The sequence below is a fragment of the Fusarium tjaetaba genome (genome assembly GCF_013396195.1).
Source record: "Fusarium tjaetaba strain NRRL 66243 chromosome Unknown NRRL66243_c0000039, whole genome shotgun sequence".
Classification (NCBI taxonomy): Eukaryota; Fungi; Ascomycota; class Sordariomycetes; order Hypocreales; family Nectriaceae; genus Fusarium; species Fusarium tjaetaba.
Window position 1 is genome coordinate 14,234 of NW_023501235.1, and position 14,401 is coordinate 28,634.

At 51.1% G+C, this 14,401-nt stretch overlaps 3 protein-coding genes across 3 annotated transcripts; 2 read left to right on the plus strand and 1 right to left on the minus strand.

Annotated features, from left to right (window-relative positions):
- Positions 1-600: 600 nt before the first annotated feature.
- FTJAE_2131 (pre-mRNA-splicing factor clf-1) lies at positions 601-2,625 on the minus strand (the record flags this gene model as incomplete). Its single annotated transcript, XM_037348294.1, has 1 exon — positions 601-2,625. One exon carries the CDS (start codon positions 2,623-2,625, stop codon positions 601-603), a length of 2,025 nt encoding a protein of 674 aa, XP_037210728.1.
- A 355-nt stretch (positions 2,626-2,980) lies between these two features.
- On the plus strand, positions 2,981-4,876 carry FTJAE_2132 (U4 u6 snRNP-associated protein; the record flags this gene model as incomplete). The annotated part of the gene is made up of 1 exon (XM_037348295.1): positions 2,981-4,876. The coding sequence occupies one exon, from the start codon at positions 2,981-2,983 to the stop codon at positions 4,874-4,876; it is 1,896 nt and encodes a 631-aa protein (XP_037210729.1).
- Positions 4,877-13,452: 8,576 nt separating this feature from the next.
- Positions 13,453-14,352, plus strand: FTJAE_2133 (transcriptional repressor; the record flags this gene model as incomplete). The annotated part of the gene is made up of 1 exon (XM_037348296.1): positions 13,453-14,352. One exon carries the CDS (start codon positions 13,453-13,455, stop codon positions 14,350-14,352), a length of 900 nt encoding a protein of 299 aa, XP_037210730.1.
- Between the last annotated feature and the right edge of the window lie 49 nt (positions 14,353-14,401).

Sequence of the window (14,401 nt, forward strand, 5' to 3'; positions counted from 1 at the left end):
CCCTGTTACGTCTTTGGTGTTGATGAAACGATATTCATTCAGCTGTTACTGGGTAATGTGAATGGCAGCGGCTTTCAACAATTAGGTATAGACAAAAGTGAAAACAGTTTGTTCTCCCTCGATCTCACTACAGTCTTCCAAATCTATTCTGTACCTGTCGCTCATCGTTTGATATCCCGTACGTACTCCAATAAACTCGACGATGCTTACACCCTGGCCGAATTAGTGTGCAGATTCTTGTTTCTAACAGATCTGAGGCTCAGCTCTGTAACGTCATCAAGCTATGACGTCACTTATCAAGTGTCCATTTCACAGCCAAGCAGCTGAGGTCGTTCAATCACCAGGTGGCTTCAAGGTATGCAGCCCAAGCCGAGTGGAAGTAGTCTGTAGAGGAGATAAGTTAATCGCTTTTACGCAAGGACAAGAGGCTTTTGGTCCCCAACACCATGCAATCCTGTGTTGTGTGGTGGTACATATTCTCGCGATTGGACACAAAAACTGACGCCTCAGTTAATACCGTGATAAATGCTCATTACTGCCTATAGGACACGGCACTGTAGACCAGCTTTGGTGGCCGAATGCTCATACTCAGGCTCAATCTCATGCGCCAAGACCTCCACCCGCCTGTTGTTTCCAGCTCTGCGCCATGGCCAGAAGATTGGACACGTCGGCGGCCTGCTTATCGTCGGCAGGGAAGACATAGTCGATGTATTCCTCCCACGAGTCGTCGTCCAGCTTTCTTCGGCGCTTCGTCTTGCGTGGCATTTGTTTCTGCACAGCCTCCACATCATCTGCTGAGCCGTGTGTACGCTCGAAAGATAGCCAGGCGTTGAGTAACGAAACGCACTCTTCCTTGAGATCTCGGTCTCGCATACTCCTGTGTGCTCGCTTGAATACCTTGCGTGCTCGCTCCTTGGCCTCTTCGCTGACTGGCTGTTCCTCACCACCCTCCTCCTCTTCATCTTCGGGAATGTTGATCTCGAAGTGCGCGTAACTGATCCAGACCTTAACGTGGTCCGTCTTTTCAAGTAGGCGCTCGTAAAGATCTCGCGTCCGCTCGTATTCACCTTCTTCCTCCTCAAAATCGATGTACGCCTTCCATAGAAGCTCCGGCATGTCAAGCTGTTGTTGCTGGACAGCAAGCTCAAAGATGGCGCGTGTACGGTCCAGATCATCCAGACCCCGCTCAAGTTCGGCAAACTTGATCCATGTCTGACAATTTGCTGGGTTATATTCGATGTGCTTCTCATACAGAGTGCGACACCGCACGAACTCGAATAGTTTTCGTTCAAGGTCAACGTAACCGTTGAAGATCTTGTCCTTTGGGCACATGCCAATCGCGCGTCCAAGAAGCTTTCGCGCTGCGGTAAGTTCACCCTGTCTGATTTCGAAATGCGCCGCCATGAGCCAGATTTTAGCAAACGTGAACCTCTTGTGTGGGATCAGACCCAAGCACGTGTTGTAAATCTGCCGTGTCCTTTCAACATCCTGTCCCTCCATCTCTTCCCATATAGCGTAGAAGATCCAGAGATAGATGTATCGCCTCCAGTGCCGCTTCTCCATTGTTGGTGGAACCTGAGCAACAGCCCTCTCGTATATATCTCGAATTCTGTCAGAGTCCTGTGAAGTCTCTTCGAGCTTTGCGTAGTCGAACCAGGCGTCGTAGTTCTTCGGGTTCTCTTTGATAAGCTCCTCGTAATATACCCTCCTCTTGGACAGCACAACATCTTCCACTCCGTCCTTGTCGCCAAATTGTTTCTCGAATGTTGTGTATGCCTTGTGCAAAATCATCGACCTCGATCTTGGTAGTCGGTCCAGGGCATACTTGTATATCGCACGAGCGCGCTCATACTCTTTGAGCTTGGCTTCGAAACGGGCATATGCAATAAACAATTTCTCGTCGACGAAGTCGTCTCCCAATGCCTCCACGGCCTCCCCAAAAACTTCCCGCACTTGGTCGCTGGTACCAAACTCCTCCTCAAACTTGGCCCACTTGATCCAATTCCGGGGCTCGGGGTGAATCATGGTAAAGGTCCGAAAGATTTCTCTTGCTCGCTCGAATTCGCCATATCGCTTCTCAAGCTTTATATACGAGCTCCATGCCGCCTCGTCTGGCTGCCATTGCATCCATCGATCAAATACTTGTCGGGTTCCAGGAATGTTGCCCAACATCTCCTCCATGTAGACATATTTGTACCAGAGCTTGTCAACGCGCGGCAAGCGAGCGACGGCACGATCAAGGAGGTTTCGCGCATGGTTTATGTTCCTCGCCTTCATCTCCGACTCGATGTACCGAATCCATAGCTGAACATTGTTGGGATGTGCGTCGAGTGCGCGCTCAAAGACGGACCGGGCGCGGGCAAATTCCTTCTGCTCCAACTCCCACTGAGCATATCTCAACCAGTTGTTGAGGTTGAGTCGATTGCGTCGCACATAGTCCTCGAACTCTTTTCTCTTCCGTCCTTGAAACTCGTGAAGCTCTTCCAAATCAGCAAATCGTTGAGTGGGGGCCTGCACTCCGACTTCTTGCCGGTCGACAGCTTCTCTTAAAAGCTGTTCGGCACTGATTTGAACAGGCGCGGCGGCCTTGTTCTTCACCCTCGGTGGCCCTCTAGACGACTCCATCGTACGATCGCCAAGTTTCGAGGGCTCGGGTTGATAAATGGCGATTATTTTTTGGAGTGAACAAAGTTTAGATGGATGAAAAGGAGAGTTGAGGTGATGAAATAAAGTTGAAAGTCAACAGCGACGCGACAGAGCAAGGCGCAAAAGTGTGTGGGCAGCCAGCCAATTACAATTCAATGTGACAGATATATCCACTTTATTTGTGTGGCGTTCAGTAGCCTCGCAGCCTAGAAGTGGAAGTATTTATAGGCAGGCACCTTAGTCAAGACAAATTACCTACTCCACAACCTACTCAAGTATTTTGCGACAATCACCGTTGCTCGTTCATAGCATCCTCCCTACACACGACGCCACCATGTCGACTGTCGCAGACGACCTCCTCAACGATTTTGGAAGCTCAGGCGATGAGGTTGAAGAAGAGCTCAACGATGGTCTCATCAAGGATGAAGAGGCAACCGCCGGCAACCGTGACGCCATGGAGGTGGATGGCGGCGCTGAGAGGAAGGACGACGAAGATTCGGATGGTGGATTGAACGACAGAGAAGATTCCGAAGCAACAAAAGTAAAGGTCGAGAAGATGCAACTTGGAGGAGTAAAGGATGTTAGAAGCGTTGCCAGCCTCATGCAAACGCTCGAACCAGTTCTCGAGGTTAGTACTACCCCCTTCAGACCGAGCCGCATCAACGGCCGCATCTTGATGGACGATTCGTTTACATCAGTTCTTTTGACGGATAGCCCTGACGTATTGCCTCGAACGCTACAGAGAATCGCACATTACCGATCGCAAGCCGCGACGCAGAATACCAATGTCGGAAACATTGAAGATCATCCCGAGTATCATCTTCTGACGCAGTCCAACAGCCTTTCAACCCAGATCGATGGCGAGGTTGTCCTCGTTCATAAGTTCATTCGCGACCACTACTCGACGAGGTTTCCTGAGCTCGAGCGACTTGTTACCACGCCACTAGAATATGCCAAGGTCGTTGCCATCATCGGAAATGGTCCGTTGGATTCGGAGAGTATCAAGGCTCTGCAGACTTCGACTAACAACCCGCTTGGAATAACACTCAAGTCCGTCCTTGACGGGCCGTCACTCATGATAGTGACGGTCGAGGCCACCACATCAAAGGGCCACGAGATGACACCCGAGGAGCTTCAGCGCGTCTACAAGGCATGCGATATGGTTATTGCCCTCAACAAGGCCAAGCAGACTCTCGCCGAGTACGTGCAGTCGCGCATGAACATTTTCGCGCCAAACCTGACAGCCCTTGTTGGTTCTCTTACGGCCGCCCAACTCCTCAACGCGGCAGGCGGACTGACAGGTCTCTCCAAGACGCCTGCTTGCAACATCGCCTCTTGGGGATCCAAGAAGAAGCACTCGGGGCTTGCTACGAATATAGGTGTTCGGCAGCAGGGCTACCTTTACAACTCGGAGATGATCCGAGGCATTCCTACCGACTTGAAGAAGCAAGCCTTGAGAATCGTGTCGGCCAAGCTAGTTCTGGCTGCCCGGGTTGATCGCACACACTCCAGTCCGGATGGGTCCACAGGGGAGGAGCTCAAATCAGCATGTCTTGAGCGCCTTGAGAAGCTGACAGAGCCACCTCCCAACAAAGGACAGCGTGCGCTCCCTGTTCCAGACGATAAGCCATCCCGCAAGCGAGGTGGACGACGTGCTCGCAAGGCTAAGGAGGCTCTCGCTGTGACTGATCTTCGTAAGCAGCAGAACCGTATGGCATTTGGCAAGGAGGAAAAGGAGGTCGGATATGGTACTGGCGAGTCAACTGTTGGGATGGGCATGATTGGTCAGTCCAACGACGGCCGCATTCGCAGCACCCAGATAGACCAGCGCACACGCGCAAAGCTCAGTGCCAAAAACAAGGGCTGGGGCGGAAACAGCACCGTGGGTGGTGCTGCGTCGTCTATCGGTGGCTTTGGCCAAGCATCCAACATTGATCTACGAGGGCGCGGCTTACGAGCGTCGGGAGTTGGCAGCACCATCGGTTCAGCAACCGGCACAGCATCATCTTTGTCATTCACGCCCGTCCAAGGTCTGGAGCTCGTTGACCCCAAGATGCAGGCAGAGCTCAGCAAGAAGCGCAAGGCCGAAGAGGACCGTTGGTTCAAGGGCGGCAGCTTCACGCAGGTCGGAGGGTCGTCAGATGGAAGCGTTTTCAAGGTGCCGGCGCTCCCAGCAGCCAAACGTGTCGATACAGGCGCAACCAAAACGAATACCTCGGGATCAAAATAATTATGGCCTCAGTATCATTCCTACACCACGTCAACTTAGTGTCTTAGGGGTCACTGCGTGGCTTGATTGTCATGGGAAAGTTCAGGGTTGTCATGGGAAAGCAACCATTTGCATCATGATGATCATCGCCGATGGTGATCATGATGATCATGTATTACTGTACAACAGCTTGCGGTTCGGGGAACCGGTCCTGTAACAACCCCGCGCGCAGGATTGCTACGGCGCTACCAACTACGACGATCAGCGAGGAATACGTTGGCAGAGTGTAAGGTAAGAAACAGGCGGGCATTTCATTCGGACAGGCGTTTGGCGAAAACGGCGTTTCAGGGAGAGGATCTATGAATCCCAGGAGCGGAGCAGAATGGGAAAGTAATTAGCTCTCTATCTCTGGTAGTTTCGAATGGGTCTGACTGGTTACGACATGCTGTCCTTGATCCGGAATGTGATTAAACACGAGACCGTAATGTTGAGAAACCGGCTTGGATAAAGCTGGAAACTAAGGCAAAGTCGTTAGTAGGTTCAAGTTTGCCGTACAGTACTCCATACAGGACAGTAGCTGACACGGGCACCGGGGTGTTTAGTCCAAAAACGGGCTGACCAAGGAAAAATATAAATCACAAATCTCGATCGATCGACAGTGATCAGCAAAGTTGACCATCAACGTGACCTGTCAAACGGGCAACATGGTCGTAGCATATTGGTCCTTTCTCTGACGGAAAGAATTCTACGTCGCATCACGAGAGGCCCTTTGTGCTGTGCATAGGGATTCCTTTCCTTTCGCAGTTACACTAGGGTCATGTTCCTAGATTCCGGACGTATTCACTTATGTACGTTGGCATGGCGCGGCCGTTTATTACTGCTCTTCAGGCTGAGTGAGGGTCAAAACAAGTTCCAAGTTGCCTATCAAGTCGCAGACACAGCCACAGTTACAAGGTAACAGTACAGTTTATGCATAGGTACAGTAGTACTAGTTGTTCTTGTCTCGACAAGGATACGATACTGGCACACCGCCAGAAACATCTGTTTCAGGGTATCGAGATATGAGAATTTTGTCTCAGTGCTCTCTTTACGACGCATTGCTCCTCCAGCTGTTCCAATGCCACATATTTATTGGAACAGACGAGCAAAGTTGGCATGGCGCACCCTCAAAGTCGACTTGGCTGATCGAGTATCCATTTCCTTGTTTCTGGGCGATCCACGCACGGTGTGGCATGGTGACGCAAAGAATGTTGATATATACAAACAGCCTGGACTTTAACAATATGAAAAGGCGATGCCACTATACGCCTTAGGAATATAGGTGGGGGCGTCAGAGAGCACCAGTTTATCTGTGGTAGTATATATTGTAAATGAAGAGTAGACACATGCGATGTAGTGGGTTTAGGTTAGCCGAGAAGAGTATCAATGGACAGAAACAGTTGCGTTGCATTGCTTGGATGATATTGAGATTTCGCGGGACAAGATGTTATGATGGCGTGGTGACATATTGTTCTAGTACTTCTCAAGTAAGCTCATATAGGTGTATTTGTAATCATTTATTCAAAAAATACATCATCATTTCACCATATCACCATCAAAGCAACACGAAGCGGAGAAAATACAAGGATCAGTAAACTCTACTATCGTGAGCGAGTTTCTATAGATGATAAGAACCACCACCACCACCACGACCAAGTTGCTATGTAAGATAAAAAGAATACAACATAGCTAGTAAAGGCCCCATCAAGATCAAGGAGAATGCAACATTGTGTGGATTGACATGTAAGTGGTGGAAACATATCGAAGTTGATGCTATACAAGAGGAAAGGCGGTGATAGCTCGGCACGCACGCACTTGCATGACCCAGGCGCCAGAGAAGATTGAAGAATAAAATGATACCCGAGAGATTTCGGCAATATCCTCGTAGACGACGAGGATCGCCAACGACCAAGAAACTCCCCTCGCGACCGGACTCGCTCCCACTGGCTGGTGAGAGTCTAGGACAACTGCTTGGCTCCGGCTGACTGGTTTGGCGTACGGCTGGTTGCCGCTTGTGCCTGACAATCTACCCCAAGGAACGAGGGTGTTGTCGACCTGGTTACATCATTGGTCAATGTGGTCCTAGGCGTCCCGAGCAGAAGGGCTTGAATGAAGCGAAAGAGGGTACGGTGCCTACAATATCGCATCATGGCTCAGCGGCGCGTCACAGACGAGGTCCCTTAAACCACCTTCCCTCCACCAGGTCATCTTTAGCAACACTACGGAACCAGGTACCTAGACTGTGTAAGTCTTTGTTTGTTGATGATGCCTGCTCCTTGGTCCCCGCCCGCCATTTGTGCTTCACTCCTCAATTAGACCTTTCTCTGAAAACCCGGGAGACGTACAAGTATGTACGTGTCTTGCCCAAGGCAGGCAAGATAGGCCTTGTCCTGGGGGGATTAGAAGATGCTGGATGATCGCCGGGGGTCCCTGAGGTTAGATTGATCCCCCCTCGTATGTATATACTCGACAGAGCACTACGGGCCCTCTTCTCCGGCGCCATGTCTTCACGCCCCTCCCCTGGTCTCCTTGACTCCCTGGAAACCCTTGATATCTGGTCTCAAGCCCCTCGGTCGCTGAGGCGGCGGGACCCTCGAGAGCCACGCGGACGGGACCGATGAGGCTGGCCTGCCAGGGCATCCGACCACGCACACTCCACGCAGGGCACCGCCTAACAAGCCAAAAGGGACCGATCCCCCTCCTGACTTGAGATCTCAACTGAGCATCGTTGACCCGATCCCCTTCGATGCTCGATCGCACTCAGTGGAAGCCGATGCGCTTCATGCTGCCGCCATTCGTTTTTCGCCCCGCTGATCAGACAGACAGACAGAAAGGACCCTTGTTGCTTTTATTTGTTTAACACTCAGTAAACCAAGGAACTTGCCTGACACAGTCGACCCTGCGGTCATCTGCGTACTTTTTATGCCTTGCTGGTTTTTGTGATCGAGTACAGCCGGTGCATACCCATTCGAGCCAGTCTAGTCATTATTCTGGAAGCACTTCGATCTCCGACCGCTTCATTAGGCCGGCTCTGAAACTCTGCTGTGGCCCTACAGCCCGAAATCAAGATTGTTCCCCGGCCGGTATGAAACGGCAATCTTGGATGCTTAACGGAGCCTGAGTCTGGCATAGCACAGCTACCACTTACTGTACTCCCCGGAGGTTTTTGATAAGTTAGTGTTCGAACCCTAAAGCGAGCTCTGTCTCCATCCCGTGGCCCGTTTTGGTTATTCCGCCAGCAGTTCATCAAGATCGTGCTTGGTAGATAGGTATAAGTGGTAGATTTGCTCAGGCCAAGATCTCTCGGCCTGGTCCGACCAGTTGCGTCATTAGAATTGGAGAGAAGAAGTTTCATGCACAAGATGGGGCCTGTCATTTACAAGCGATAGCTCATTATCCTAGACAGATCCCTAAAAGCCCTGTCTGGACTTTGGTGTCCATGTCATCCATCGATCGAAAAGATGAACGCCGCTGTAGCGAAAGGCACAATCAACTACATATCAGATCCAACAGGATCATTTTCATCGACTTTGAGGAGCCCTACAAGAGTTATTCCACCTTGAAGAGACGGAGAGACACTGTATTCAGTTGGCCAAGGTAGCTCGGCTAGAATTCGTGACGTCAATGGGGCGCGATGGAGGTGCTGTAAATAATGCAGATAATTGTCTGCTTGGATGTAAACGCATCCGTCCCCCAAACTGATGATGGTGGAGGGACCCTGAATGCTGGCTTGGCTTCAGGGTTCAAGCAGCACGCCCGATGTACGTGATTGGCAATCCGGAGCAAAACGACCGGAAGGTTGCAGAGATTGGTTTTGAGATCGAGGTTGTACTGATGAAATGGAGGAATACCCTGCTCGTATTGGACCACGGAACATAAAGTTCGTTCGTCCTTGGTGTCAAGAAACCCTGGCATAGGTACAGCAGTACACAGCTGCAAAGTGGAAGTCAATCTGGCGATTCAAAAGAGAGGGGGTGTAAGGAGTCAGAAGCCAGGGTCGATCGAATCAGACAGAACTGAGCCAGTCAGCTTCAACGGAACACATGGGAAACCTCCTCATTCATTAGGTTATCAGGAAGTGTCACTGGGTGTCATTGGCTGCGATGGCTCCTCCAGGCTCCTCCAGGCTCCTTCAACAAACCCCCATCTTGCCGAGATGGGGAAACCAAACCACCTGAGCTGAGTGGAAGCCGAGTCTTCAACAGGGTTCGTCAACTCCATTGCGACACCCTTCGGCGGCCGGGGTTGGGTCCGCGCCCAAACAAACAAATCGCAGGCACTCTTGCGCTGTTGATGGGGCGCTGTGGGATGGATCCTGGAAGAGAAACGACAAGATAGAGTTCCCACGGTGACTACCGGAGGGCATCCGCACAATGATTGGTCAAGAAACATCAAGACGAGGTGACGGGAGGTTTGACGAGAGAATTCAGGTCCTCGGCACGCCATCCTGATGGTCAAGTTACAGAACATGGCATCTCAAATGATGCTGTTGTCTGCCATGTGGCTTCTAAAACAGAGCTACATATTTGGTTTAATCTCGAGCGCTGCAGTACAAACCTGCAAAACCTTGGCAACGAACAACGGGGTTCAGGTTTTTGCTTCCATTGCTGTATGTATGTCGGACTGTACATAGGTAGGTAGGAAGTTTTCGTGCCCTCTGGTACTTGTCATGGGTTAATTGGCCGAACCTCTCGAGAAGTTGCTGCTGTTGCGGCTGGTGCAGGCCATAATGAGTGAAAAATGTTGGCATTGGGTCGGTCCCCACCCTGGAACCACAGTAAAACTCCCTTGATCGCCATTTTCTCGATCTTTTCCGATTATTGGTTGATGGAGTTTCTATCCCTAGTCCTGATGGGAGACCCTTGGGGACGACCCTGGAAGTGTTAGCGTCAAGGGGATTGTCGTCCGCCCCCCGCAGCCTCCACTTTCTACCTGCTTGCGAAGCTGACCAGAGCCGGACACGCTGAGCTGCTGGTGCTGAAAGCAACAAACTCAGGCAGCGCAGCGTAGCATCTAGGGGTGTTTGTGCCTTACTAGCCCTTGCTAGCCACTCCTAGCTCTGGGGAACGTGCCCCGGCATGATCCACTCTGGCCCGCTCTCGTCTCACCCCAAAGCCCGTTGCTGGTTGCGGGCAGCAAATGGAGCAGATGTGTTATTAGTGGGTCAGCGCCGCAGTTTCATTTCTCTTTGCAGTTGCTGGAGGCTCATCAGCCAGACGCTGTCACCATGACGCCTCTCTTTGCTCAATGCCTTGCATGAGGAGCCCCTCAGCCTCAGGGAGCAAGAAACCTGTGCGATGTGATATAAATTATCCAACTAAACTTGATGGGAACTTGTGAGTCCTTTAGATCATTTGTTTTTATCCCGTAGGATAACGTTTCTAAGTTTTCTTGCCTCCTTCTGCCCCCTCCTTCTGAATGTCGTTGATAAGCATGTTGGTGTTGAAGAGGCACGAGTATGGGTGAAGAGCGGGCAAAAGTTAACCGAAACCCCATCGTTCTATGAAGTACGGTACTGTATCTTGTATTGTATGTAGTTTGATGAGCTGACTGGCTTTTCAAGTGCAAGTTCACAATACACGATGCCTGTGTCTCGGGTTTCTTTTCAACGTATTCTTTGCGTAAAACTTGGGTATGCAAGCAAGCCCCTGGGTTGGCAGGGGATTTGCAGGGTCCGACATAGAGTACAGACAGTTTCCTGAAAGTGACAGGATTAAGCCCTGCATGAGCTGTACTGTATAGGAAAGTGTCTGTCACTGTGCTTGGGTCCGTTTTGCTTTTGTGTAACCGTTAACTATAGCTCTGATAATGAATGATCAAGGGTTGCCGCTACCTGAAGCTAGAGTCGCTCAGTTAGCCAGAGATTCAGCGATTACTGTAGCGTCCCTCTGAAAGTCTGGACCTGTAGCTAATGGCTTGCTGCTGTGAAGTTGACGTCACCATGGTGCGATCAGAAGAAGTACGGTGTCTCGGGGTCCCAGGTACTCTCTCACTAGCTTGTCTGATCCGGCTATCCGTCATGGTGACGCCCCAAGCCTAGGGATCGAGATTACAGTTTGGAAATCAGGGTCCAAGTCCCGGAGTGCCGTTCCGTAGGATAGGTGCAGTAGTCGTCAACTCATCAGCAGGGCCGCACTTGGTGCGCATATAGATACCTAGGTACGAACGTCTGTATTGTAATGTGAGCGTGTCGCGCCGCGGCCAGCTCGATGCGGCCGAGTGAAGGACTTTCGACCGAGTGCAAAATCAAAGAACAGCATCTTTGAGTTTAGAGTTATTGGGTTGTGGGTTGTGCGCTGTGATTAGAAAATGTTCACTGGCGCAGCATCCGACCGAGTGGGCGCCGGTGAGCCCAGTGTCAATCAAGACATGGCGTGTTATGTGGTAGCAATGGATGGGATAGGAGGGTGGAAAGCCCTGCAAGGAAGTCAGTCACTGCCTGCAGGAAAAGACTGAGCAGAAAGCAAAGCAAAGCAAAGTAAAGCAAAGCAAGGTGAAGTTTGACAATATTCAGTACCTATCCATCCGTTTGCTGTGATTAGTCTAAGGAAGATGGTCGCGAATGATCGGCATTACATGGAAGCTGGAGGTGAGGTGAAAGGACTACTCGCTACCTACCTACAGTTGTTTCGCTGAGCGAGAGCTATTTGGGGGATAGTGTTCCCAGAAAAAAAAGGACTCTAGAGATGGCTTGCGCTAAAAGAAGGTCAAAAGCAAGCCCTTGGCCACCTCACACCTGCTGTTCCTTGGCGGTTATCCTTCATCGACCCTGGCGAGAGCTCGGTGGTTGCAGCTGGAGGCCATTAAAGGCCCCTTGGTCCCTGGCAAGCCACCCCACACCAGCCTATGTTCCCACTTACCAAGGCAGAGACAAAAACAAGAGCGCGAAATCGCGCCGCAGCAAATACATGCATACAAGAAACCAGGAGAATAGAGTGAGTATTCTTCCGTGACAAAAAAGAAGCGATCAGAGAGGGGGAACCTGTAGATACCTGACATAGGTCCCTCTGTACTCACATGCTTCGAAATGTCAAGTCGGATCCATGCGTACCTCAGGTAGGTAGGTACCTATGTAGCTGGGGAAAATCAAGGCATAACCCACCATATTCTGAATCCGGTCCATAGGTAGGTAGGTGAGGTGAGAACCTAGGTAGGGATGCATTTATTTTTTCATCACTCCGAGGTGGCTAGTGGATGCTACCACTATCACTGTTCTCCAGTAAGCTCCGGCCAAAACCGTCTCAGCGGTTGCACCAGCCTGGCCTGCCTGGCCTGCCTTGGGACAAATGGTGAGGGGGAGCGGGAGCTTGCTGATGACTCTCAGGGCAGGTGCCTCTTTGGAGAGTTTCCCATACCAACACAGGGTTCGTTTTTGGAGGCCAGTGCCACAATGCTCCTCACACCCCCCTACCCCCCTCTCTCTGTTCTCTTCTCTTCCCCATCAAAGTTGAACACTCTGAACAGAAGAGGAGAGAAGGGGAGGGGAAGCAGAAAAAAAAAAGGAGTTAACGACACACCATTGTCTGTTGCTGGTGGACCCCATGCTCTAGGGTGTGTGTGGCTCATTCAGGCCAACCTACCCAAGTTACGTCCATTCATCGTAACTCTCAATTCAGACTCGACATTTTTCTCGATCTCATCGATCGATGGGGTTGCGCAAAAAATCCCATGCTTGATTCCCACCCCAATTCTATCCCTTCTTTTCCCTTCTTTGCTCTTACTGCCCGTAATACCCCCCCCTTCAACCGAGAGGCGTGTGCTCTGTTTCCCTCCGTTCTATACGTACTCACACTCTCTCACTCCCCTTGTTTTTCCTCCTTGCGAATCCAACGGGTTACTTATAAACTTAAGCTCCAGCCATCCATCATTTCCAGCCTCGCTTTGTTTGGTGTTCTTCACTCTTCATACTTTTATTTACTTACTTACTACTACGATATACTCTCATCTCTCAAACTTGCTTCCATCTTGGACTGATCATCGACGGATACTTGCTTGTTATATCCGTTCTTGTGTCGTGTATCCAGTCACCCTCTCCGTCTGTTTTATCGTTGCTCCTTGGCTCCGGCTCTGGCTTGTCTACTGGATTCCTCGGCAACCTCCATTATCTAAACAACAACAATCACCACTTGTGCCAGATCTTTGCTTATCTTTCTGTGCAATACATGAACTTGATACCAATCTTCCAACTATTCTGCTTCCCTACTGCAGAATTGACACCGCCATAATCAATCAGCTCCCTTGCTCCCTTCGCTACCACTACCGGACCCCTGTCTTTTCAGGAACACGCACGCACGCAACAGACCACGAGAAACCCATCAGTCTCGTGTTCTAAAAAGCGGAGGCGATTTTGAGCTCTCAATCCCTTCATTCGGTCCCTTCGAGTCCAGACAAGCTCCGCGACTAGCCATCCCGCTATTTGCGTCCGCCTCGCTTCCCTCGGAGCTGCAACCACAACCAGGCGCATCAAGTCACCCAGTCTGATCCGATCAGTAGCTGTGTTCTACTGATCTTACTGCAACCACCAAAGTTACCAAGAGCAGCTCACAATTACTGCCGCAATGACAATGCACGCAATCAACGCCGCTGGTCGACGAGTTTCACTCCTTAATGACGAAACTGCCTCCCAACAACAACAACAACAGTCAACGCAACGACCACCTCTCAGCTTCCACTCTCACTCCAGCTATGCCTTCACTCAATCATACCCCACCCCGGGCAGCAGTTCTTCTTCGCCAAACACTCCCGAACTTCTTCGTTCCGACTCTTATGACTCTCAAATGAGCAACGATCCTCTTTCTCCTCTGACTCCCAACGTCGACTACTACCCTCGACAACAGGTCATGTACACAATTCCTCAGGACTACAACATGGAGGCGAAGCATGCCCAATACGCCGACAGCACCCGTTCAGCTTCCTACGACGCTGAGATGGTCAGCCAGCCCCGATCCTCGCCTATGCCCGAGCGCCCCGGAAAGAGGTATCCCTGCAGGTACCGCGACACTCATGGCTGCGAAAAGACCTTCACTACCTCAGGTCATGCCTCGCGCCATTCAAAAATTCACACTGCGGAGAAAGCTGTTCAATGTACTTTTGCTGGATGCCAGAAAAAGTTCACTCGCGCCGACAACATGAAGCAACATCTCGAAACCCACTTTAAGGATAAGAGTCGCTCTTCTACCAGCCAGCGCAGCCACAGGACATCCCTCGCTGACGCTCGCCGTAACTCTACATCCGGTCGCCCTTCCGCGAGCCGCACATCCTCGTCCAGGAGCCGACGCGACGCTGATCCCTATCCCCTTCCCACGCCCCCGCTGGCCTCACCCACTGTCAACAGTGGATCTTGGGACTTGGGCGGCCGCAACTTGCCCATTCTCAACCGCCCCGTTGCTGGCAGGACACCTAGCGGTCTGGATGCCCTCGCTATGGCCGTAGCATGCCAGGAGGGTTCCGGTGTCTGAAGGGAACAATGCTGGATCTCTCAATCGTGGCATTCTCTTCCTTGCAAAA